The sequence below is a fragment of the Saimiri boliviensis genome, chromosome 11, assembly GCF_048565385.1.
Source record: "Saimiri boliviensis isolate mSaiBol1 chromosome 11, mSaiBol1.pri, whole genome shotgun sequence".
Lineage (NCBI taxonomy): Eukaryota > Metazoa > Chordata > Mammalia > Primates > Cebidae > Saimiri > Saimiri boliviensis.
This window is the reverse complement of record NC_133459.1, coordinates 69,111,961-69,139,284: the sequence shown is the minus strand read 5'-3', so window position 1 is coordinate 69,139,284 and position 27,324 is coordinate 69,111,961. Positions and strand designations below refer to the sequence as shown.

The 27,324-nt window shown below is 36.2% G+C and overlaps 1 protein-coding gene across 2 annotated transcripts in view; it reads left to right on the top strand.

Annotated features, from left to right (window-relative positions):
• PTGER3 (prostaglandin E receptor 3) overlaps positions 1-27,324 on the top strand; it is an 82,222-nt gene that overhangs the window by 24,816 nt on the left and 30,082 nt on the right. For both annotated transcript variants that reach the window (XM_074381014.1, XM_010347630.3), the window contains exon 2: positions 11,269-11,448. In XM_074381014.1, coding sequence (XP_074237115.1) covers positions 11,269-11,448 — 180 coding nt within the window. The remainder of the gene's footprint in view (positions 1-11,268; positions 11,449-27,324) is intronic.

The window sequence follows — 27,324 nt, the reverse complement described above, 5'->3', positions numbered from 1 at the left end:
CCAGAGAAAACTGCTCCTAGTATTTTTTTCTATATATAAGCACATCTACTTTTTAAAATTTGAATTATACTGTGCAACAGTTGTTTTTACCTTTCACATTCTGAACATTTCTTCATGTTGCTAAATATTCTTCAATAGCATGATTTTCAATATCAAAATTAGAATACATATGAATTATGCATATGAAGGATTTTCCATAATTTAAACAGTACTCTATTGTCAGTCATCTAGATTTTCCTAGTTTTCTATTTTTATGTTGAGGTGACTATCTCTGCACACAAAACTAATTCACATCTCTGATTTTTTTCCCTTTAAGTATTTAGCTGTGTTTAATTGTCACTAATACTCTGGTTTTTAGATGGATGACAGCAAAATTGAACATTTGGGGTTTAAATCAAACTATATTTTGGGAGGAAAGAACTCTTAAATCAGCATTTTTAAGGATTAATGTACTTTAAGCCTTGAACATGACATATTATCTAGACTTTCTTTTGACATCTGAGATATAGGTGTTTGAAATACAGTAATGATAGCTCTTCTTATTTGTGTGTTACCCAGCTAATCCATCATCTATAATCCAAGAAATGAATCCTTCTATAGAATAGATTTTGCCTTCCCCCTTTCAGCCTGAATTTGGATACTTACTTGGATATTGACATTCTGTGACTGTTCTAACAGAAAGATAAGCATTTCTAGACATACGTCTTAAGCTATACTGAACCAAGTCATAAAGAATTTACAATTTACACTAATTGAAAGGGAAATTCTTACGTAGCAAATAATGTGGTAGTGGGCTGCTGGCTTCTTTATAATGTTGATTTCCATATCCAGTAACTGAATCATGATTCTGCATTACTAAACATTTTTAAAGTTCAAATTTGAGGTGAGTTTTCTAAAACTACTTTATTGGCTAGAAATTCAAGGAAAATAGTCATAATACATTTATTTCCTTGTAGTATTCTCCTAAGCATTTTCTGTTCTCTTTGTGTCAAGGCATTTTGTTCTGGAAGCATATGCAATAGTGTGATAATGGGTGTGGCATGGGAAGAGATATGCTACGTAAATTGAAGGTATTAATTACTCCTATCTCACTTTAATTTTTGCAACTGCACTACTAGATGGAGATGATATACAGTAAGTATGTGTGAATCATGTTTTAGAGAAGGAAGAAGTTAATAACCAAAATTAGATAACTAGTCTGCATACTAGAAGCGGAATTGAATCGGACTTACGGAATTTCTTTAACTCCTGGTCAGTATTTTTGCCAGAATCTGCTACTTCTTTTAATAAAAATATCCCCACTACACCCCCCACAACACACGTACTCTGCTGACATACCAAAGCTTCATGAATCTTGTCCTTTGTTCTCATACACTGTCTTCTAACTTTGTAATTTTTTTCTTTCCTACATTTACCCCTTGGAGTTTTTTTGAAGAGGAGTTTTGACTTTTGTTTCACACCTTTTTCCTGTAGGTTTTAATTCTTTTCCAAATGAAATCCTTTCATTTTCCAGCTTTGCACCAAAAATCATCAAAAACAAAACAACAAAACAAAACAAAACAAAAAACTGTAGAAGTGTGTGCAGAGGCCATCCAGTCCAGCTCCACTGTTTACTAGTAAATTTAGTGAAGTTCAGAGATAAATGAGTTTTCTAAAGTTGTAAATGATGGCAAAACCAACAATATAATTTAATTGATTCTTAAACCATTGCTATTTTTAAAAATCTTATTAGATTGCATAGTAGCAAAGATGAAATGTCACAAATTGTAGTAATTTTTTTAATGTTTGTGAGATGTTTATTTGTAATGTTTCAGCTTAGATAAGGAAGGGAAAGCTTTTGAAACAGTAGTCTAGGACCCTGAGATGATCTGACTACTGGAGAACGTTGTAACTAGATTGGAAAGACAATTGTTTCTAATTCACAGTGAAGCTTCTTCCCATGCAAATCCTTCAAATTATGCAATTAACTGGTTTAAAGGGCCCAGACTGGCTTTAGTATGTTATGATGAAATACACTTACCAAACAATAGGGGGAAATTTCCAGCAGAGCAGGTTATTCCCCATAGCCTAACAACAGAGAATTATGGAAAACAAAACATCACAGGTAAAAAGTGTCTTGTGAGGAAACTTCTGTTAAACACTTAAATTACGAATAAACTGGAAATGCATAAACATCCCAGAATTGAGCCCAAGGGAAGTTAACCAATTTATTTCCTCCCCCAGAAATTAATTTTTCTGGGTTTACTCACTTATCGTCTTTAACAGATATGTGTGGCCTACAATCTAAAGCACTTTTAAACTAAGAAGTTTAGTACTAAAGATGTTTAAATGTGTAATTATAAATCCTGCTGCAATAGAATAAAATCCAAGGGCAGAATATTAAAAACAACCTCCCTGATTAATACTTTGAACACTTAAAAGAACATTATCACTGGGGAACGGGCAAATCATTTTTTTGTCCTTCAGGATGGAACAGGGTAATTGTACTTGACAGTAGTCAGGGATGGACAATTTACAGGTCACCGATGTAGTTGTGTTCCTGGTTATCTCAAGTGCGTAAAGAGCTCTCTATTCCTGCTGATAATCAAGGGAGAGCTCTGCTAGAGGGCCTGGGGAATTCACGTGGAACCCAGGGAAGAGGCTGGCAGAAGAGCTGCAGCTCTCTTCTGCTAGAATTGGTCTCACCACTCCCTTTACCAGGTCATTTGTTAGACGAGGCTGTTCAAAAGGAGAAATAATGCAGGGTATATGTGTGTTTGCTAAAAACAGTGAACAGCCTCTCTGCTAGCTGAGCATCCTGCTTTTCCTTTGTTTCCCTCTCTTGTATGACATAGAATTGGACTAATAGGAATAATTAATTCTATCAGAAATCTGCATATTTATGCCTAAAGTTTTCTCTCAAAGTCTAAACCGTCTGAAAAATATTTGCAAACACATACACAAAAACTATAATCACCCTATAGCTGCTTAAATATAGAGACTCAACAGATGGATGCTTATTTGAACTTACATTCAAAACTGGATGAAGAATTTGGAGCCTCATTTCCATCTCTGCTGCCATTTGGAAATGGCAGTAGCATGCTCACTGCATCTAATTCCAGTTATCTCTGTATTGCACGTCTCATGATTTCTGGGAAAAGCTAGAGTGCCTCTCCTCATGTGCCAACTACTGCTATAGAGACTGGTTTCATAATTTCATAATCACTGCATTCTCAATAGGAAATTACAGTGTACTAAACAATGTAAGGCATATGAATCCTATATTTGACTCATAAAATTAATTTTAAATTATTAGCCTCACAAAAGTTAATTTCCAAATAATCAAGGAGGAATGTGTAAAATGACTGAAATCTCATTTTAATAAGTAATTTTGTGGATTTTTCTGATCACAGAAAATTAGAGAAATTCAATTCTTTATTTCATAAAGAAAATAAAAACATAATTTAAGTGAGTTTTTAGATAATTCTAGACTAGGCCCAGAACACTTTCTAGAGGATGGTAAGTGGTCAAATATATTTAACTATTGGGTGGGGTAAAGGACTGAAAGAGATAAGCAAAACTTTTCTAATAGTTTATAAAAAGAGAGGAAAGGGATTAATAAGCTTTTTTTTGCATAAAGCCAACTGAGTTGAAAATATTGATTTTGTACCTTTTAGTCAAACACATTAACATCCAACTGATGCCACTAGAATACAGGCGTTTGTTTTTGCATGTTGTAAATTTAGAAATTGAGATAATTTGGATAGGAGTTAGAATGAAGTTTACTTTTACTTTATTTTTAAGTTTCCTAAGAAAGTGAAAAATTTAAACAAGCTTCCCAGGCTATTTTATGTGTGAGAATGAGAAAATCATTTTCAAGCTCCTTCCTTCCATTCCTCTTAACATTATTTGAGAGCTTAATGTGTGGGTATATTTGTTTTCTACTGCTGCTATAACAAATTATTAGAAGCTTGGTGGCTGTATTAGTCCACCTGAGACTTGCTATAAAGGACTACCTGGGGCCAGGCGCAGTGGCTCACACCTGTAATCCCCAATATTTTGGGAGGTGGAAGCAGTTGGATTCCCTGAACCCAGGAGTTCCAGACCAGCCTGGCCAACATGGTGCAACCTCATCTCTACTAAAAATAAGTGAATTAGCCAGGCCTGGTGGCAAGTGTCTGTGGTCCCAGCTACTTGGGAGTCTGAGGCACGAGAATGGCTTGAACCCGGGAAGTGAAGGTTGCAGTGAGCCAAGATTGCACCACTGCACTCCAGCCTGGTGACAGAGCAAGATTGTCTCAAAAATGCATGGTTCTGCTGACTGTACAGGAAGCGTGGCTGGAGAGGCCTCAAGAAACTTGTGATCATGGTGGAAGGCGAAGGGGAAGCAGACACATCTTCGCATGGCAGAGCAGGAGACAGAGCAGAGAGGAAAGTGCTGCACACTTTTTTTTTTTTTTTTCCTGCGGTGGAGTCTCACCTGGTCACCCAGGCTGGAGTACAATGGAGTGATCTCAACTCACTGCAACCTCCACCTCCCAGGTTCAAGCAATTCTCCTGTCTCAGCCTTCCAAGTAGCAGGGATTACAGGTGTGTGCCACCACGCCTGGCTAATGTTTTGTATCTTTAGTAGAGATGGGGTTTCACAGTGTTAGCCAGGCTGGTCTCAAACTCCTGACCTTGTGATCTGCCTGCCTCAGCCACCCAAAGTGCTGGGATTACAGGTGTGAGCCACTGCGCCTGGCCAGTGCTACACACTTTTAAACAAGCAGATCTCATGAGAATTCACTCACTATCATAAGAATAGCAAGGGAGAAGTCTGCTCCCATGTTCCAGTCACCACCAGGCCCCTCTTCCAACACTGAGGATTAGCATTTGACATGAGACTTTGAGTAGGGACACAGAGCTCAACCATATCAGTGGCTTAAGAGCAACACGCATTTCTCTAACTGTTCTGTAGGTTAGAAGTCTGATAGATCTCACTCGACTAAAGTAAAGATGTCACAGGGCTGCATTACTTTTTGAGACTCTGAGGAAAAAGAGTTTCCTTGCCTTTTTCAGTTTGTAGAAGAAGCCGTCCTCATTCCTGACCTCCTGGCTCCCTTCCTCCACCTCCAAAGCCAGAGACACTGTGTATTTCTGACCATTCTTCTGTAGTCATGTCTCCCTCTGGCCACAGCTGGGGAAAGTTCTCTGATTTTCAGGACCCTTGTTTTTGTATTGTGTCTGCCCAGATAATCCAGGATTTATCTTCCCACTTCTGAGTCCTTTACCTTAATCACATCTGCAGTCCTTTTTGTCTTGTGTGGTGACGTATTCAGATTCCGGGGACCAAGACATGAATATCTGTGTGTGTGGTGGGAGGGGCATTATTCTGCCTACTATTATGGGAGATAGTATTCAGCTCATAGGATGATAAGCCAGCCAGCTCCAGAATATATTAATATAAATATATTTTAAATAAATTCAGTGTATAATAATCCATTATTTATCAAAGAAGGGAATAGTCATCTGCTTTCTGTAAATAAAAGACTTTCATTGTTAATATCATTTGAAATGTTTATATATATATATATTTGAGACCAAGTCTCACTCTGTCACCCAGGCTGGAATACAGTGGCACAATCTCAGCTCACTGCAACATCTGCCTCCTGGGTTCAAGTAATTCTCCTGCCTCAGCCTCCCAAGTAGCTAGGATTACAGGCACACATCATCATGCCCAGCTAATTTTTGAGTTTTTAGTAGAGACAGGGTTTCACCATGTTGCCCACCCAGGCTGGTCTCAAACTCCTGGGCTCAGGGGATCCACCTGACTTGATGTCCCAAAGTGCTGAGATTACAGGCATGAGCCACCACACCCACCCTGTGTACATACACTTTTAAAATTAAATTAATGCTATTGATTAACAGTAAATTATAGCTAAATAGCAATAATTCCATTGCCATCCACAAGTCTGCATATTTTTAATAATATAATTATAACAACAAAACTTTATATGTAAAAGTATCTTATAGTCTGTTTTTCTCACTTAATACTTATATATACTATGTGTGAATTGTTTTATTAAGCTTTACAGCTGATGTTAGAGATGTATGTGTTTATAATTTCTCGCTGGTATATATAACACTCCTCTGAACATTTATTTATTGTATAGCTACTGTTTGCTTTTATTGAATAAATCATTTGGAAAAATTCCTGTGAAAGAAATTACACAGGATTGCTTGAAGCCAGAAGTTTGAGATCAGCCTAGTTAACATAGTAGACCCCATCTCTACAAAAACTAAAAATACTAGTTGAGTGTGGTGGCATATACCTGTAATCCCAGCATCTTGAGAAGCTGAGGCAGGAGGATCATTTGAGCCCAGGAGTTCAGGACTACAGTGAGCTATGATTGTGCCACTGCACTCCAGCCTTGGTTATGGAATGAGACCCTGTCTCAAAAAACAAAACAAAATGAAATTTTAAAAAAATTACAGAGTTAGAATATTTGGCTATCTACTGCTTTTCTACTCATTCTCCTCTTGTTATGTCTTTATAGAACAATAATTTTGTTTGGGTTTAGGGGGCAATTTGGCCAAAAACCATGAGTCAAGCCCAAGAGCATGAATTTGCCTTGTAAGCCAAAACTGGAAATTCCCATCCCCTCTGCCAGGGATCAGTTTAAGAATAAAAACTGACTAAATAAGACAAAAGAAAAATGGCTGGAGACCAATGTCACACAGTCTTGTAAGAATTTTGTTGCACGTATTTCCTCTCTTGCCTGTCTGCTTAACCTGCTCTACCTGTTTGTTGTTGTTGTTGTTGTTGTTGTTGTTGTTGTTGTTGTTGTTATATACCTGTATTTTAAAAATAAAATTGAGATTACACGAGCAGAATTGGCAATACCAGAAATCCTATGACCCAGCTCTCTTTTCCTATTGACGTATCAACACTGGGACCAGTCAGTATCAGCTTGCTGGAAAAAGACGCAGAAAATGGAGAATTAAAAGAATCAAATATTTGCTTACTTCAAGCTAATATAGCCAATTACATCTTTTGGCTCACAATAGTAGTCCATTTTGCCAACAAGAGTAGAAAATACTCAAACCTGATGGCTAAGTATCCTTTTTCCCAGAGCAAATCAATTTCAGATATGTCAATACTTTGTTCATTTGCTTGCAGTCAAGTTCAGTAACCTTGGAGCTGGGTTCCTACATGTTGATGTTATGTCTACTTTAACTCTTACAGACCCACCTTTTTTCCCCCATACGTCCAAGTTTTTGAGGGACATGTGGATGCCTGCTAGTATTGTTTGTCTACTACAAATGTGTGTTTATATCTTACACACACACACACACACACACAATTGTAGGCCTTCAGAGGACAGTGGTTTGGAATGATCAGGAAAGACTCAGATGGTCCTGAAAGACATGGAAGTCTTGAAGGTAGAAATGAATACTAGGATTAAAAGTGTTCCTGGGGTAGAAAATAGAAAGAATAAAGGCCAAAAGTGAGGAAAGAATAAAGGGATGTTCTAGACCAACGGATTATAGCTAGAGTTTGACATCTGTGGGAGACAAGGCTGGAGAGAATAATTTGGACAGTATTGTAGAGGGCTTTGAATACCAGAGTTGAATTACTGTTTGGTGGACAATGGGAAGACATTGATGATTTTCTAGCTGGAGAGGATTGGATCACAGCTGGGATCGGATCTGCACCTGTGAAGGACAGATATCTGTATACACTGCCTTAGTCTACTTGGGCTGCTGTAACGAAGCTGTAGACTCGATGGCTTAAACAGCAGACATTTGTTTCTGATAGCTCAGGAAGCTGAAGATTCTAAGATCAAGGTGCCCCCAGATTCAGTTTCTGGTGAAGGCTCTTTTCCTGGCCTCCAGACGTCTGTCTTCTTGCTGTGCCCCACGTGGCTGAAGGAGAGACCTATGGGTTCTTCTCCCTCTTCTTATAAGGATAATAATCCTATCATGGGAGCTCCACCTTCATGGCTTCATCTAAACCGAATTACCTCCCAAAGGCCTCACCTCCTAATACCATCACATTAAGGGTTGGGCTTCCACATATAATTGGAAGGGAGGCACAAACATGCAGCGCATACATGTAGCGTCTAGGTGTCTGTTACTACCATAATTCAAAAGAGAGGAAGACCTGAACAAGGATGAGAATGCAGCAAGAGCAAAAGGCATTGCAGAGGAGAGGGAAAGAAGAGTTCACAGACTCTCAGATGTTGAGCCAGGGTGAGTGTAAGAAAGTGCCATCATTGGAATTGTGGTTAAGTGGTTAGGGATGTTTTGGATGCGCAGAGACGTTGAATTCAATTTAAGTTATGTGACCTGAGGGCAGAACATAGAGATAAGTGCAAGCCCCATTAGAGAGAGATTAAGTTCAATAGAAATGTACTGTGAGCAAAAAAACACAGGCCACATGTAATGTAAAGTTTTCTAGTAGCTGCATTTTTAAAAAGTCAAAAGAGTCTTTGTGTAACACAAAGACTCCAAACAAGGGATGGAGAAAGATTTACCAACCAAACAGAGAGCTAAAATAAATAAATAAAAAGCAGAAGTTACAATTAGGCAACAAAGATCAAAAGAAGCAAAGAAGGACATTATATAATGATAAAAGGATCAATGCAACAACAAGAAGAGCTAAAGATCCTAAATATATACGCACCCAATACAGGAATACGCAGGCATACAAGACTTATAAAGAGACTTAGACTCCCACATAATAATAGTGGGAGACTTCAACATTAATATTAGACAGATCAATGAGACAGAAAATTAACAACGATATTCAGGACTTGAACTCAGATCTGGAACAATTAAATGTAATTAACATTTATAGAACTCTCCATTTTAAATATACAAAATATACAGTCTTATCAGTACCACATCATATCAACTTAGAAGTTTAAAAGAAATCTTGGTTGGCTCCTTGTTTGCTATTCTCTTCCCTCATTTTCTTTCATGTCTCCATTATTAAGGACAATTATAGGCATACCCATATTTAGACTGCATTCTAGCCCGGGCAATAAAGCAATACCCCCATCCTCTCTCCCTCTTCCTCTTTCTCTTTCTTCCTCTTCTTTAAAAAAAAAAAAAAAAAAAAAAAAAAAAAGACACATGCACGTGAATGTTCACTATAGCACTATTCCTAATAGCAAAAAAAAAAAAAAAAGTCAAAAGAAAAAAGTTACATTAATTTGAATAATATATTTTATTTAATTCAATCTATAGAAATATTATTCTGTTATATAATCATTATAGCCTAACATTGCAATGTGCATTGGCCTCATGTTAAGTACTCAATAGCTGTATAAGTCTGGAATGGTAAACGTAGGAGCCAGTTACAAAGTCAGTTCTTTTCTTTTTTCTTTCTTTTTTTTTCTGAGACAAGAGTTTCGCTCTTACTGCCCAGGCTGGAGTGCAATAGCGAGATCTTGGCTCACTGCAACCTCGGCCTCCTGGATTCAAGCAATTCTCCTGCCTCAGCCTCCAGAGTAACTGTGATTACAGGTGTCTGCCACCACGCCCAGCTAATTTTGTGGTTTTTTTAGTAGAGACAGAGTTTCACCATGTTGGCCAGGCTGGTCTGAAACTCCTGACCTCAGGTGATCCACCTGCCTTGGCCTCCCAAAGTGCCGGGATTACAGGTGTGAGCCACCATGCCCAGCCTAAAGTCAACTCTTTTCTTTGCCTGTCAATATGAACCCATGTTTGAGTTGTTCCTGCTTTTTTGCTCTTATGAACAATGCTCATACAGAACAGTCATATACACAACTCTTGGTACAGGAATTCTGGACAGTATATTCCTAGGAGTAGTATTGCTGGGAAATAGCAAGTGAAATAGTGCCAATTTGTTTTCTAAGGTGGTTGTTCCAGTTTATACGCTCACTAGTAATGTGTAAAAGAGTCCTCTCCCGCCAGGCACGGTGGCTCACGCCTGTAATCCCAGCACTTTGGGAGGCCAAGGCCGGTGGATCATGAGGTTAGGAGATTGAGACTGTCCTGGCCAACATGGTGAAACCCCATCTCTACTAAAAATACAAAAATTAGCCGGGTGTGGTGTTGCACGTCTGTAGTCCCAGCTACTCAGGAGGCTGCGGCAGAATAATCACTTGAACCTGGGAGGCAGAGATTGCAGTGACTCTAGATCATCTCAAAAAAAAAAGAGAGAGAGAGAGAGTCCTCACCTTATTCCACAACCTCAGAAACAGTACAGTCACATTTCTTCATTTTGATCAATTGAGTCAGTGTAAAATGGCTTTGTATTTTGTTGTAATTTAAATGTTTTCCGATGATTACTAAGTTTGAACATTTTTCATATCCGTAAGAACATTTTTCATTCAAATATAAATACATGTTATATAACTCATATGCTGTCATTTAAGTGTTATGTAATATATTCCTTCAAGTGTAAAAATTTGTTCTCTCACAAATACATATATAACTCATATACTGTAATTTATATGTTGTATGATATATTCTTTAAAATATAAAAATTTAGTGTCTCAAACACTTATTGAACATCTGCTATCCGCTACATATTGATCGAGGCACTTGTGGAAAAAAATAGTCCCAAATTCCTGCCATTGTGGAGTTTCTATTATAGTGTATGTTGGAGGGGGGCAAAGTAAAATACTGTACATTATATGGTGTTAGTACACTTGGGTTTAAGTCGGACTCGTGTATTTTTAAATCTCGGGTTCTGCAAATGTAAGAAGGAAGTGGTAATACTATGTATTGCATGTTGTTTATTAAATGCATATGAAGCACTTGGCGCCGTATCTGGTAAAAAGTGAGGATTCTGAAAATGTCAATGGCAATAATAATAATAATAACAATATTATTTCTACCCCTTTCTTGCTTCTACTTTTTCTTTAGTAATTTTTTTAGTTAGAACTACTAAAAATGTAAGGTTAGCATATTCTGGTTGTTGTTGAAGTGCTGGCTCTCCTTTAGGTGAACTTGTGCTTTCTGCAACAACCCATGACTTTGGCTTATCTTGAGATGTATTATTTTCAAGCTTCTTAAATTCCAAGAACCAGGAGCCTGAAGACATGCATGTTCTAAAGAGCTACATCAGGTTGAATAGACATAAGTGTGGGAAAATACCTAGGAATGTCATGTATAGTTCAGGACTCTGATTTCTGAGTATAAATGTTGCTTGAATGAATCATTTCAATCCAACAACCAATTTATTGAAAACTGACTATGTGCCAGGTAATGTGTAGAGGAGATGCATATGACCTTAACTAATCTTTGAAACAATTATTTGTCCCCCTTTCTTAGATAATGATGTTGAAAATGATCTTCAATCAGACATCAGTTGAGCACTGCAAGACACACACGGAGAAGCAGAAAGAATGCAACTTCTTCTTAATAGCTGTTCGCCTGGCTTCACTGAACCAGATCTTGGATCCCTGGGTTTATCTGCTGTTAAGAAAGATCCTTCTTCGAAAGTTTTGCCAGGTAGCAAATGCTGTCTCCAGCTGCTCTAATGATGGACAGAAAGGGCAGCCTATCTCATTATCTAATGAAATAATACAGGCAGAAGCATGAAAAAAACCACTTAACTTGCATGTGCACAGCTTTCGGTAACAAATATCGCTAAACCTTACTGTGAATTTAGGCATCTCTGGCATGCCACTGTTTATGCATTGAGTGGAATTTTTGGTATAAAGCTAAATGGTCTTAGAAGCATAGAAAATCCCCTATGTGCCAAAAGTAGTGAAACACAAACAAGAGAAAATATATTAATAACAGTCTAGTGTTTTTGTTGAGTCTGCCATTTGTAGCTGAATATGTGATTAATTATGTGATGAAAACATTTTTTATAAATGATCTTGGTCTACTGGGGGGCAGGGTTGGTTGATATTCCAGTACACTGAATACTTGAGGAATTTAACCACATATATCATTAAAGACAAACGATAGTAGTGTGTTTTTCTTCAAAGATATTGCTGTGTTCTCTTTCATTGCCTCTTTCGCTTTCTCTCTGTCACTTTTTTCCTCCTTACAATAAAAAAAAGTTTAATTAGGGTTAAAAATGTATAATGTATCCATAATATTCATTGATTCTGTTATTTAAATATTGCTCAATATAGCAAATTAGCTCCTAACCTTACAAAGTTTTAGTTGAATTGATAATTAGGTTTACTCTATGTGAATAAGAGCCAATTCCATTTGTTTGAAATAAGGAGTTTGTGACTACCCAACTTGTTAATTATCCTTTCTTTTGAATATATTTTACTTTCCTACAAGCCTGAGGAAGATTCATGAAACTAACCTTTGAGAGTCATGAAGCAGTTTCTCAGAATGCTATGTAAGGACCAATTTGAGCACTAACTATAGGTAGTCTGAATATATATATTTCCCTTGATTTTTTTCACCAAAAGTTTTCTCTAGTCTTTTGACTCTTTAAATTCCAATACTGATCCCAAAACAAATAAATATTTGAAGATTCAATGAATACTTTCCACAGTTTGGCCGATTTATATAAGAAAAGTAATAACATTGACCCCTCACAGCTCTTCTTCTGCCTGCTCCTCATAGTGGTTCTATCTAAATATTTATTACTAAAGTGTTTTCCCTACACTCCACAAACCTCTATAGCTAAGCTTGACTTATTTGTACACACGTAGATCACTACATTAAGTTTTGAGAATTGCACTTCTTAAAAAAGTCTCCCCACCAAACATAGTAATCCTATAAATTACACCTACACAATGCTTGTCATATTCTTTGGTGCATTCATTTTGTAAACCCATTAACTTCTTTTTATTGTGAAGATTTTCACTTGCAGTTCCTTGCACTGCTTTTCTAGCTTTTTAAAAGCTTGAGGTTTATTTATTCTTCTTGTAGTAACTGCATTTGTGTGTGTGTGTGTGTTTAGTGGTCATTTGGTAAATAATTAATTTTGACAGGTACAATGTGTCTAACAGATTACTGTATGCACCAGCCTATGTCAATCAGTACTAATCATTTTAAATGACATGCCAAATTGAATTTGAAGACAAAATCTACTGAGGGTGTTTATATAGTTCAGGATGGTTCTACTAATGTAAATTTTGGAAAAAGTGATAGTCTATACTGAAACGTCTCCATGCCATAAAATTGGATTATCCCATAGGTCACCTCATGGGGTATAACACAAAACTACTTACTTTCTTCAAAAATGCACTTGAATGACATAATAAAGAGGCTTTACCTCTTGGGTGGTCCTGTGACCCCAAGTTCTAATCAGATAGACACACAGGCACTGTGAATTTGAGTGGCGTGAGGATGATTTCTTCTAACACCTAGTATAGCACCTGGAACATAGAAATTGTCCAATAAATACTTATTCAGTGAATCAATGAGCAGAAGTTTGCCAAAACTGAGTGCACATTGGCAAGGCACATATCATGTGATGGAAGTGCTTCATGCCATTATAGTCCATCCGGCTGATAAAGTGAATTATTTCTGCTTATTTAATTACAGAATTTGAATTTATCCTCAAGGGCGTAGTGTCATATTGCTGTACCACAAAGTGCTTTATTTATACTAATAATTTAGGAGACTGATACTTCCAAGTGATAATGGAGATTACTATCAAAAGAATATCACTTTTCATCAAACCACAAAAAATACAGAAAGGCAAAAAGCCTGAAGCTTATTCTTAACTACAAAATAAATTCCTGCCCAGGGGTTATGTTTTAGCAAGGGATGAATGGAAGGTATTTCTGTTTTGTTTTGTTTTTTAATAAGCTTGAAAGGGAGGTGGAAAAGAAAGAAATTATGTAAATGGCATATGAGTTTTGTTAGCTAGGCATTTGTTAGTCCAGGGAAACCTGATAAGTAATGAAAATCCCAAATGATTTCAGCCTTTTCATGGTGGTTGAGGTTCGGTTTCAGAGACATACAGAGGCTAGAGTAGCGGTTAGAAAGAGGACATATGTAGTCACAGCAGAAAGACATGTCTAAGTTTAATTTTATTGGCCTTCAAGTTCACTCTTACATACTTAGTTTGTCCATACATATGTCTAATGAGAAAAAATGCATGTATAGATTATGACAATTCCTTGAACTTTGAAGTATTGGTTAAAAGACAATTAGAGGACAAGAAAACCATGTGGGAAGAAGTAAGTGAATGGAATATATGTAAATATCTTTATATGGAATATGTGTAGAAATATATGTAAAATTAGCAAGTGTCAATTTTACAAAGTAGTGCTGATTTTCCAAACAATGAATTTATATACTATGCTGAGTCATAGAAGAGAATGATCACACATTACTTAATGAGAAGTTTATTTTTCAAATAAAATAGGTATGGTGAATGTCTTAAAAAAATATCTTGAAGTTGAAGAAACAAAATGAGTTATCTCAGGATTTACCAAAGTAACCTAGTGCTCTATGTGTCTCAAGGTATTTCAGGTAAATGTAAATGTTTAATCATACCAGATATAAACTAGTCTGAAATATTGGGTATGCATATATTTCTACTTACACTTCTTTATTTTATGAAATATCTCTTGACTGTGTTGCAGAAAATAATTGTGAAACCTTACGTAAGTGAACTATGAAAGATCCTGATTGAGTGACAAACTAAAAATTAACAAACAGTATTTTAATAATGGGGTAATTCTGTGGCAGTATTCTAATATTGCATTTTCTAGTAGATTAGGCTTTTTATTTATTCAATGTTTTTTGTAATCTGTTCTTTTTGACCCCAAGTTAGTGATCAGCTTTCAACCTTCTCCACATCAGCAATCATTTAATAGTTCTTTTGGTTGAGATCAACTCAGAAAAAGAAAATAGAAAACTTCTGTTCTTTGGAATTTTAGACATACATAATATCTATTTCTTTTCATAACTTAACCCCAAAAGCTTTTACTGCAATATACCAGATTCTAGGAGCTGAATAACACAAGGAAACTACAGAGTATTTATTATTACAAACACAGAAAAAGCTTAATTTGAATAATTAAAATTTCTGTTTTTATCTATATAACAAGTATAAACCATCAACGATGACAAATTTTCATAGCTGCTTATTTATTGCTTGTTTTATATGTTTATATATCTCAAAATCTGTTAAAACTGAGGTCTAAAAACTGTACAGAATTGTGCAACTGTGGCTTAGTCCATAAGTCTGTTCTCTGAGTTGCAATAAAATGCTGACACAGAGTGACAGATATCTGTGATATTCATGACATAGGTTATGATACAGCCAATTTACAAAATTTAGTAATCCACCTAAACTCACATATATATATATATTTGTTAAGAAGCTGACATCAATTCAGTATTATAAGGAAACTAACCAGGTGGTGATGACGATAGGAGAATTAGAGAAAATATTTTATTTGATACATTCTCTGTTTTATAATTCCTAAAATGAAGATTCTATTTAAGGGTTATAATTTATACAAGTTTAGTCATATACCACTACACCATGATACCATAAGCAGACTGCATTATGATTCTTTAGAAATACAATTCAATCAGATATGTATCATATTCATTTATATGTCACACATTTTCTTTACTGAGAATAAACGTTATCTTATTTTCAGAAGCTTTGTATCAATTAGTTTCATGTAATAAGGAATGCAAATGTCTACTAGGTTACATATTTCTTCATTTGAAATTACACTGTTTTCTCCTAGTCCCCTTGACTCTACTGCGCTTATCCATTCTTTCATGGAGAGGAAGTAACAGACATATTTCCTATTGGTGAGGCTGAGATTGTTTTTAAGAGAAGAGATAATAACTTCATATTTTTAATACACCCTAATACATGAAACAGATCAAAATCTGCTTTGTAGTAAGTCTGCCTTGTTGAAGAATTTATTACAGAAGTAAAGATAAGAAGGAAAGAGATCATCATCAGAAACAAATCAGCCTTTTCATGCTTTTTTGAGCATTTTGGAGATAATTCCACTTTTCAAGTTATTGTCATTCATGTGTCTCTTCAATACTATTTGTTAAATGCTTCAGAATTTGAATATTTTGATCCTTTAATTAAAGGGAACCAAATGTCTAGGCAAAAACAGCCAATCACCAAACTTTAATAGTAATTCAAATATAGTTTCCTTATACAGTTTTCCATGTCTGTAGAAATCAAAACTGTAATGTGAAGCAGGGCGAAATGCATGTGATTTACTAATACACTTCTGTGTTCTTTCTCCTTCTGAAAGGATACTTAGGTGGGTGGGGTAAAGAACATAGAAAAATATATGATGGAAAACCTGTCCCTTTTCAACCTGTGAAACTTCTTCATCATTTTGGGCCAGGCCCTGGAAGCAAAGAGAGGAAGGGACTGACTGCATTTGTCTTTGCATACTTGAGCATCAGTAGGAGAAAGTCCTGAGTGGCCAGGGGTCTTGTCTGTAAAAGCAAATGATAAGTTCACTCAGGCCCTTATTGATTGCTGAACTCTCTTCCTTCCCAACTCTTACTTGAAAGAGAAAAAAATAGTTTCCCTTCTCCTTCTCTTTATCAAATGTTTTTGTACAAATAGTATAAGCCTGTTTGAGCAAAGAAGCACTGATTATTGTGATCTGTTTGTAACAAATGAATGTAAGTGCTATTTACATAGTGTGCCTAAGGGGGAGTTGAAATCATTGGCACTTTAATCCATATTGTAAAGCTCAGTATTGAAAGCATAGTGTTCTTCACCTCTCCTCCTCAGTATCCATCCCTATATACTTGATTCAATGGAAAAGTCTGTTTTATCTTGTCCATGTAAAGCTTTTTGGGTAGTTATCTTCAGTGTGTTTAAATATATCTTCTAGTATGTTTTAAAGGCTGGTCTTCAACATTGTGGAGACAAAAAATAAAAGACCCTGTGAAAAGTACATTAGACTTTTGTGGGCATTCAAGTCATGGCTAGTCTGTGTATTTAATAAACGTATGTTATTTATGTCGTGTTTGTCAATGGAAAATAAAGTTGAATGTTCTGAAATGTCCCTGTGTTGTTTTCCTGATGTCAACTCATGTCAGGAATATTTTACTTATAACTATGTTAACTATTTTGCTGAAATCTTATTTGATGTGCTTTGTCAGATAACAGCACAATGTAATGCAATAGCTCCATGCTATCTGGAAAAATTAAATCATTTTGTTTTATATTCCATAAATTAAACAACATATTTGTTATGTATATAACAAATTATTGTTGATTTACTATAAATCTGAGATTTGCTCTTTTCCCATTTTCAACATCACGCTTATTTATTTTATAATCCCAAGGTTATTGTACTTAACAGAAAGTACATTTATAAATTATTCTAAGCTTAGTCATTCCGATTTCTGGTGGATTTTAGTATAATCCACAGGCAGCCAAAATAAGAATTGTCCTTGCTCATAGTCCAACCCTTTAATTGACTTGTACCTGAGTGTTGGTGTGAGCTGCGTCTTGGTGGATATGAATGCTGGGCCCCCTCAGCCCCTTATTCATGTACTTATTGAGGTCACTGTTGGTCTTCCTTCTTCATTAAAGAGAGATGTTCTGTCAAATGTAGATGCAAAGTCAAGCTCATTAAAAGTATCTCTCTTACTTCCTAAGAAAAGGTATTTAGGGAGAATTCTGTTCCTGGTTCCTTTCACATTGGGGTTCTAGGCCTAGGACCAGATTTCACTATCTCTACAATCTTGACTCTGTGGTATTTCAGGATAGACAGACATTTGTTGAAGTATACGAAAATCACAGCTAGATAAGAGAAATAAGTTCCAGTGTACTATACTGCTGTAGAACGACTACAGTTAATGCTAGTTTCAAATAGCTTAGAAGAAGGAGGATATTGAATGTTCCTTACACAAAGAAATGATAAATGTTTGAGATGATGTTGATACACTAATTACCCTGCTCTAATCACGATGCATTATACGTACTGAAACATTACTATGTACCTTGTAAATATGTACAATTATTATTTTTATTAAAATAAATGTATAAATAAAATTTAAAAGTCATTATGACTACTATGGCTATGGCTGACCCGAAATTTCCACCATTGTGCTGGTAAACCTGCAGGCCATGGGGTGAGACATTCCCCAGTTTCATGTCCTCAGAGGGCATGGGGCCAAATGTCCTAAGGGCCAGCGTGCTTGCTAGTAACATCCTCGAGTAAATCCAGTCTGGATGGATGTTGCTCACGGAGAATCTAAGCCAGTTCTCCAGGCTTGCTTTTTCCTTCAACAATATGTTTATTGCCTACGTATTATGTGCCAAGCTCTGGTAGGTACTAAGACCCAAGGATTAATAAAAACAGCAAGCTCTCAATGAATTTATAACCTATCAGGGAGACAGAAAATAATCAGAGCTGCAATTAGAATAAGCACATGATATCGAGAATACATGGAAATGTGATGTCAACATACAAAGTATTCCTGTAGAAGGTGACATTTAATACACATTTTGGGGAAAGAAATAGGTATTAACCTGTAAAGAAAGGACATTGTAGGATATTTTTTCACTTCATTCTGTCCAAAGCATTACAATTTCCGCATCTGGCACTGTGGGTAGTGTGAGTCTACATAGAACCTATCTATATAACCTCCCAAGGTGATCAAAGTGGCATGGCCTTAGGGCAGACTTTCTCAACGTTGGCACTATTAACACATGGGACAGGTAATTCTTTGTCATGAGGGCTGTCCTGTGCATTATAGGTTATTTAGCAGTGTTCCTGACTTTTACCCATGAGATGCCAGCAATGCCTCTCTAGTTGTGACAATCAAAAATATTCACAGACATTGCCAAATGTACTATGGGGGATATAATCACCCTCATTTGGAACCTCTTATTAAGATAAAGGGCCATGGCCACTAAACAGGTGCTGTGTATCCAAGGATTTGTGATGAGGCCACCTGTGGGGCCTTGGTCCAGATAGGCTCTGTTCTGGCATTTCCCAAGGCAGCAGGTACTAGAATGCCAGTTTGTGTCTGACTGCACAAAAATGTGATGCTACCACTGCAATGCCTGCATCACCACAGGCCCTGGTCAGCCTCCATAATCACATAAACCTATTTACAGATGAGTAGGTGCCATTTCTTAGAAAGTATCATCTTTTTACTGATGTCTCCAATCTCTGTTCTCATTTTTGATAAGAGGCCTTAGGATTTATATGTCTCTCAAAGCGATACCTAAAGTGAATCCTTTTCTCCAAAGACCTTTAAAAAATCTCTTGTAACTACATCATTAAGTACACATTTCCAGACAATTCTGTCAGTAGGAGAAAGCTAATTCATCCAACTCTTATTTTAAATTAGATGTTTGCATATTTAGTCTGTGTAACAAAGCTGCAGAAGCTTCATTTTAGCTGAAAGATATTTTTTATCAAAGGACAAATACTGGGCAATGTCTCTTGATGAGGCTTTGCCTTTCTGAGTTCATGGTAGTCTTCAGTTCCTCAGGCCTAGAGTTATTATCATATATTTCCATAACAGAGTTCAAGTCATGATCTCTATAACTGGCACTACTGAAATCTATTGTTTGTATATAATGGGAAGATGAATCTACGTACCACACCAAAAACCAAAATCTGACACAAAAAATACAGTTAAAATGAGGGAACTAACCTGTTAACTGTAAGTTTCTGAGTCCAAGTACAAAAAAGACTATGGAGAATCAGTGTTCATGCATAATATTCTTAACCAATTTTTAAAAGAAGGCTTTGAATATAACATACAAGGTTGTTTGAATCTGATTTTGCAAAGAACATTGAGAGAAAATAATTCTGAAATCCACAGTTGAGGCCATTTTAAGTTTATTTATTTAGAAAGAATAGTGGTTATTAATCATTTTAGGATCAATGACCCTTCTGAGAAACCAATGGAAGGTATGTCGTGCTCCTGCAGAAGTAAAGAGGATTTTTGCAGTGTCAGAAATTGTACAGACCTGCCAAAGTCTATCTATAGACCTCTTGGGCATTTACGCACATAGGTTAAGAAGTCTTTCTGTGAGAGTCTCTGTGATTTAAGGAACTGCAGAGGTTTCCATGTTTGGTTAGGAAGTTCAAACTGAAAACTGGAACGAAGTCAATGTAATTACTTCCCGGTGAATGCCAAAGTCCCTAGATATCTGACTATATGCCCATAATAGTAAAGCAATGTAATTGGATGTAGAATTATTATAAGGAACTGTAATCATTTTTTTTTTCTAAAAGTTGCTATTGTGATGATAAGGAATAACACAATTCAATCTGAGCGGAGCAATATAGGTCACCCACCTCTAAACAGGTTGAAAGTGAACGACCCAATTTTAACAATATATTACAAGTCATCCATGATGCAGTTGCCTTACAATAAAGAGGTTGTTTTAGTTTTGTCTTGTGCTGGCCCAGCAAGAGAGATTTATAATGTAGTTATTTAAAAATAAACAAAAAAGTCATACCCACCTCCCTGGAGAAATGCAATCTCCTATACACAAGAAAAGCTACATGGTTAAAATGTAACTTTATGATACTAGGATATATTCATAGACACATATCCATTTATACTTCTACAGGCACTAAATTTATGCATTGCTGTTCAGAATGCAAGTGGCAGGGATGATCTTATTGATTGAATCTTTGAATAAGAATGCAAGGCATGCACTCACAGACCTTCTTACAAATGTATAATTAATAATGCTTTAAGCCAACCTTTAAAGCTATTAGTAGAATGTCTTAGTGATGTTTATAGTTTGCATTTCTCTGGAGAGAAAAGTGCAGAGCAATTAATGACATGTATTTTTTAATTTATCTTGCCTTATTGAAGAAGATGGAAATGAAACCTTAGAGCATTGATGTATTTGTCAATCATAAACAGCTCTTTGATACCAAAGCATCCTACTTTCTGGATGTGTGTGCATGAATTGGATAGATATACATTATCTGCATGATATTACAAGTTGATTTTAATGAGTCAGTAGTACTCCGTGAATTGGAGTCTTCTCCTTAAAAGATCCACGAAGAGCTGTTTTTAGAGGAAAAGGAATTGCCCTTTGTTATTTTCAACATTTCTTGACCATTTAAATTTTTTGCCCAATGTTTTCATTTTAAGAATTAAGAGGACAGAATGGATTTTTACTTGAAATATTTTGGAGGAATAATATTGGTATATCACCAAGCGTAATCACTGCCTTAAAGGTTGGGCAGCTCTAATTAGCTATTCATGACTCTTGTCCCTGTCTCAGATTTTCTTCCACTGTGTCCATATTGAATATTCCTGTGACTATTCATTCAAACTGTTAATAATTCAAAGCTGAACTGATTCATTAATTTTGGCCATATGTAATTTAAAATATTTTAAAGTATTTTTCAAATACAGTCATTTTACAAAAGCGCTCTCTAAAGTTTTGTGTGTCATAATGAAAGAGAAAATGTTCTACATTGGACAAGGAGTCAAAACACCTTGGTCCAATTATTTGATTTGTTATTCACTGGTTATTTGCCCTTGACAATTTATTAAACTTCTCTGAATAAACTTGAATTTTCTTATCAGTGTAAGATTGTTTCACTTAAGTGAGATCAAGAAAATAAGGACACTTTTTTTAAGTTGTAAAACTAATCACATAACATTTTTTCTAAAGTTTATTGAGGTACATGACAAATAAAAACTGTGTAATCTGTATAATGTGATTACTTGATGTATACACATGTATCTCACACATATATATACTGAAATGATTACTACAATCAAATTTATTAACATATTTGTCACTTCATATAGTTTACCATTTGTGTGTGTGTGATAAGAACAGTTAAGATCTGTGCTAGCCAATTTTAAGTATATGATACAGTGCTATTAACTATAGTCAACCAGGCTGTATCATAGGTCTTCAGAAATTATTGATTCTGCATGACAAAAACTCTGTACTTTGTGATCAACATCTCCACATTCCCTCATCCTATAGCCCCCAGCACCCACCATTCTACTTTCTACTTTCATGAGTTTAACTGTTTTTTAAAATTCCACATATAACAGATAATGCAGTATTTATCTTTTTGCGCCTGGCTTATTTTACTTAAAAATATACTCCAGGTTCATTCATTTTGTCACAAAGAATGGGATTTCCTTCTTAAAGGCTGAATAATATTTAGCTTTATCTATCTATCTATCTACATTATATACAAATACATATATACAATTGGTCCTTTGTAGCTGTGGATTCTACATCCATGGATTCAAGCAATCACAGATCAAAAATACCAAAAACTAAACAAATGAACCAAAAAAGCTGCATCTGTATTAAAGATGTACAGACATTTTTCTTGCCATTATTCCCTAAAAGTACAGTATAATAACTATATACATAATGATAGATATTTTCAGTAATCTAAAGATGGTTTAAAGTATATGGGAAGATGCACATCGATTATATGCAAGTGGTACATTATTTCATATCAGGTGCTTGAGCATCCATAGATTTCGGTATCCATGGGAAATACTGGAACTAATCTCTCCCCAAACAATTGTGGAATGACTGATAACATACAATTTATAAAAATATAATGGAATATTATTTCTATATAAATAGAAAGATAGATAAACAGATAGATGGTTTGGATATTTGTCTTCTTCAAATCTCATGTTGAAATTAGACTCCCAATGTTGGAGGTGAGGCCCAGTGGGAGGTGTTTGGGTCATGAGAGTGGATCCTTCATGAACGGCTTGATGCCATTTCAGGGTAATGAGTGACTTCTTGCTCCATTAGTTCACGTGAGAGCATGTGTTTCAAAAAGCATGACCTCACCTCATCTCTTGCTCCCTCTCTTGCCACATGACATGCCTGCATCCCCTTTGCCTTCTGCCATGACTGAAGGTTCTCTGAAGCTCTCAACAGAAGCAGATGCTGGCATCATGCTTCTTGTACAGTCTTTAGAACCATGAACCAAATAAAGGTCTTTACTATAAATTATCTAGCTTCAGCTATTCCTTTATAGGAGCACAAGGACTAACACTGTTTATATGTAAAATTTTGTTACTCATTTTTTGTTACTGAGTCATTTGAGTTTCTTATACATTTTGGATATTAAGCCCTTATCAAATGTATTGTTTCCAAATATGTTCTCTCATTTTATATGTTGTCTCTTCACTGTTATTATTATTGTTATTGTTGTTGTTGTTGCTGTGCAGAAGCCTTTTAGTTTGATGCAATACCATTTGTTCTTTTTTGCTTTTGTTGCCTATGCTTTTTTAAAAAAAAATTAATTGTACTTTAGGTTCTGGGGTACACGTGCAGATCATGCAGGATTGTTGCATAGGTACACACAGGGCAAAATGGTTTCCTGCCTCCATCTCCCGGTCACCTACTTCTGGCATTTCACCCCATGTTATCCTTCCCTGACCTCCCCAACCACCCCCACTGTCCATCCCTTGGCCCTCCCCAACAGACCCCAGCGTGTGATGCTCCCCTCCCTGTGTCCATGTGTTCTCATTGTTTAATACCCGCCTATAAGTGAGAGCATGTGGTGTTTGATTTTATGTTCTTGTGTCAGTTTGCTGAGAATGATGGTTTTCAGATTCATTCATGTCCCTGCAAGGACATGAACTCATCAATTTTTATGGCTGCATAGTATTCCATTCCTTGTCCAGTCTATTGTTGATGGGCACTTGGGATGGTTCCAGATCTTTGCTATTGTAAACAGTGCTGCTATGAACACACATATGCATGTTTCTTTATAATAGAATGATTTATAATCCTTTGGGTATATACCCAGTAATGAGATTGCTGGGTCAAATGGAATTTCTATTTCTAGGTCTTTGAGGAAGCACCACAGTGTCTTCCACAATGGTCAAACTGGTTTATACTCCTACTATCAGTGTAAAAGTGTTCCTATTTCTCCACATCCTCTCCAGCATATGTTGTCTCCAGATTTTTTAATGATTGCCATTCTAACTGGCGTGAGGTGGTATCTAAATGTGGTTTTGATTTGCATTTCTCTAATGACCAGTGATGATGAGCATTTTTTCATATGTTTGTTGGTCTCATATATGTCTTCTTTTGAAAAGTGTCTGTTCATAGCCTCCCACTTTTGCATCCGTTTGTTTGTTTCTTGTAAATCTGTTTTAGTTCTTTGTAAATTCTGGATATTAGCCCTTTGTCAGATGGGTAGATTGCAAAAATTTTTTCCCATTCTGTTGGTTGCCGGTTTACTCTAATGATTATCTCTTTTGCTGTGCAGAAGCTCTGGAGTTTGATTAGCTCCCATTTATCTATTTTGGCTTTTGTTGCAAATGCTTTTGTTCTTTTAGTCATGAAGTCCTTGCTTATGCCTTTGTCCTGAATGGTTTTGCCTAGGTTTTCTTCTAGGATTTTTATGGTGCTAGGTGTTGTGTTTAGGTTTTTAATCCATCTGGAGTTAATTTTAGTGCAAGGTGTCAGGAAGGGGTCCAGTTTCTGCTTTCTGCACATGGCTAGCCAGTCTTCCCAACACCATTTATTAAACAGGGAATTCTTTCCCCATTGCTTGTTTTGTCAGGTTTGTCAAAGATCAGATGGGTGTAGACGTGTGGCATTGCCTCCAAGGCCTCTGTTCTGTTCCATTGGTCTATATCTCTGTTTTGGTACCAGTATCACGCTGTTTTGATTACTGTAGCTTTGTAATAGAGTTTGAAATCAGGTAGCATCATGCCTCTGGCTTTGTTCTTTTTGCTTAGGATTGTCTTGGCTATGTGGGCTCTCTTTTGGTTAGGTATGAAGTTTAAGGTGGTTTTTTCCAGTTCTGTGAAGAAGGTCATTGGTAGTTTGATGGGGATAGCATTGAATCTATACATTACTTTGGGTAGTATGGCCGTTTTCACAATATTGATTCTTCCTAACCATGAGCATGGAATGTTTCTCCATTTGTTTGTGTCCTCTCTTATTTCCTTGAGCAGTGGTTTCTAGGTCTCCTTGAAGAGGTCCTGCACATCCCTTGTAATTTGTATTCTTAGGTATTTTATTCTCTTCATAGCCATTGTGAATGGGAGTTCGCTCATGATTTGGCTCTCTGTTAGTATGTTATTGGTGAATAGAAATGCCTGTGATTTCTGTACATTGATTTTGTATGCTGAGACTTTGCTGAAGTTCCATATCAGTTAAGGAGATTTGGGGCTGAGATGTTAGGGTCTTCTAAATATACAATCATGTCATCTGCAAATAGAGACAATTTGACTTCCTCTTTTCCTAATTGATACCTTTATTATTTTTTTCTTGCCTAACTGCTTTGGCTAGAACTTCCAATACTATACTGGAGTGGTGACAGAGGGCATCCTTGTCTGGCACTAGATTTCAAAGGGAATGCTTCCAGTTTTTGCACATTCAGTATGATATTGGCTGTGGGTTTGTTGTAAACAGCTTTTATTATTTTGAGATACGTTCCATCGACACCTAGTTTATTGAGAGTTTTTAGCATAAAGCGCTGTTGAATTTTGTTGAAGGCCTTCTCTGCATCTATTAAGATAATCAGGTGGTTTTTGTCTTTGTTTCTGTTTATGTGGTGGATTACATTTATAGACTTTTGTATGTTGAACCAGCCTTGCATCCCTGGGATGAAGCCTACTTGATCATGATGGATAAGCTTTTTAATATGCTGTTGCAATTGGTTTGCCAGTATTATACCGAAGATTTTTACATCTATGTTCATCATGGATATTGGCCTGAAGTTTTCTTTCCTTGTTGAGTCTCTGCCAGGTTTTGGTACCAGGATAATATTGGTCTCATAAAACGATTTGGGAAGGATTCCCTATTTTTGTATTGTTTAGAATCGTTTCAGAAGGAATGGTACCAGCTCCTCTTTGTACATCTGGTAGAATTCAGCTGTGAACCTGTCTGGATCTGGACTGTTTTTGGGTGGTAAGCTATTAACTGCTGTCCCAACTTCAGCCCTTGTTATTGGTCTATTCAAGGTTTCAACCTCTTCCTGGTTTAGGCTTGGGAGGGAGCAATTGTCCAGGAATTTATCGATTTCTTCCAGGTTTACTGGTTTTTGTGTATAGAGTTGTCTGTAGTAAACTCTGATTGTAATTTGTATTTCTGTGGAGTCAGTGGTGATATCCCCTTTATTGTTTTTTATTGCATGCATTTGATTCTTCTCCCTTTTCTTTTTTTTAAATCTAGCTAGCGGTCTATTTTGTTGATCTTTTCAAAAAAACCAGTTCCTGGATTTATTGATTTTTTGAAGGGTGTTTTGTGTCTCTATCTCCTTCAGTTCTTCTCTGATCTTAGTTATTTCTTGTCTTCTGCTTGCTTTTGAGTTTTTTTGATCTTGCTCCTCTAGCTCTTTCAATTTTGATGATAGGGTGTTGATTTTAGATCTTTCCTCGCTTCTCATGTGGGCATTTATTGCTATAAATTTCCCTCTAGACACTGCTTTAAATGTGTCCCAGAGATTCTGGTATGTTGTATCTTCGTTCTTGTTGGTTTCGAAGAACATCTTTATTTCTGCCTTCATTTCGTTGTTTATCCAGTCAACATTCAGGAGCCAGTTGTTCAGTTTCCATGAAGTTGTGCAGTTCTGAGTTAGTTTCTTAAATCTGAGTTCTAATTTGATTGCATTGTGATCTGAGAGATTGTTTGTTATGTTGACTGTTCTTTTGCATTTGCTGAGGAATGGTTTACTCCCAATTATGTGGTCAGTTTTAGAGTTCATGCCATGTGGTGCTGAGAAGAATGCATTTTCTGTGGATTCAGGGTGGAGAGTTCTGTAAATGATTATTAGGTCTGCCTGGTCCATATCTCAGTTCAAGTCCTGGATATGCTTGTTAATTTTCTGTCCCTTGATCTATCTAATATTGACAGTAGAGTATTAAAGTCTCCCACTATTATTGTGTGGGAGTGTAAATCTCTTTGTAGGTCGTTAAGAACTTGCTTTAAGTATCTGGGTGCTCCTGTAATGGGTGCATATATATTTAGAATCATTATGGGTTTTTTTTTTTGATGCATTGATCCTTTTATCATTTTGTCTCTTTTGATCTTCGTTGGTTTAAAGTCCATTTTATCAGAGACTAAGATTGCAACTCCTCCTTTTTTTTTTTTTTTTTTTCTCTCCATTTGCTTGATGAATCTTCCTCCATCTTTTTATTTTTAGCCTATCTGTCTCCTTGCATGTGAGATGAGTTTCCTGAATATAGCACACCAATAGGTTTTGACCTTTTATCCAATTTGCCAGTCTGTATCTTTTGATTGGGACATTTAGTCCATTTACATTTAAGATTAATACTGTTATGTGTTAATTTGATCCTGCCATTTTGATGCTAGCTGGATGTTTTGTCCATTAGTTGACACATTTTCTTCATTATGTTGGTGGTCTTTACCATTTGGAGTGACTGGTACTGGTTGTTCCTTTTCTTGTTTAGTGCTTCTTTCAGAAGCTCTTGTAAGGCAGCCATGGTGGT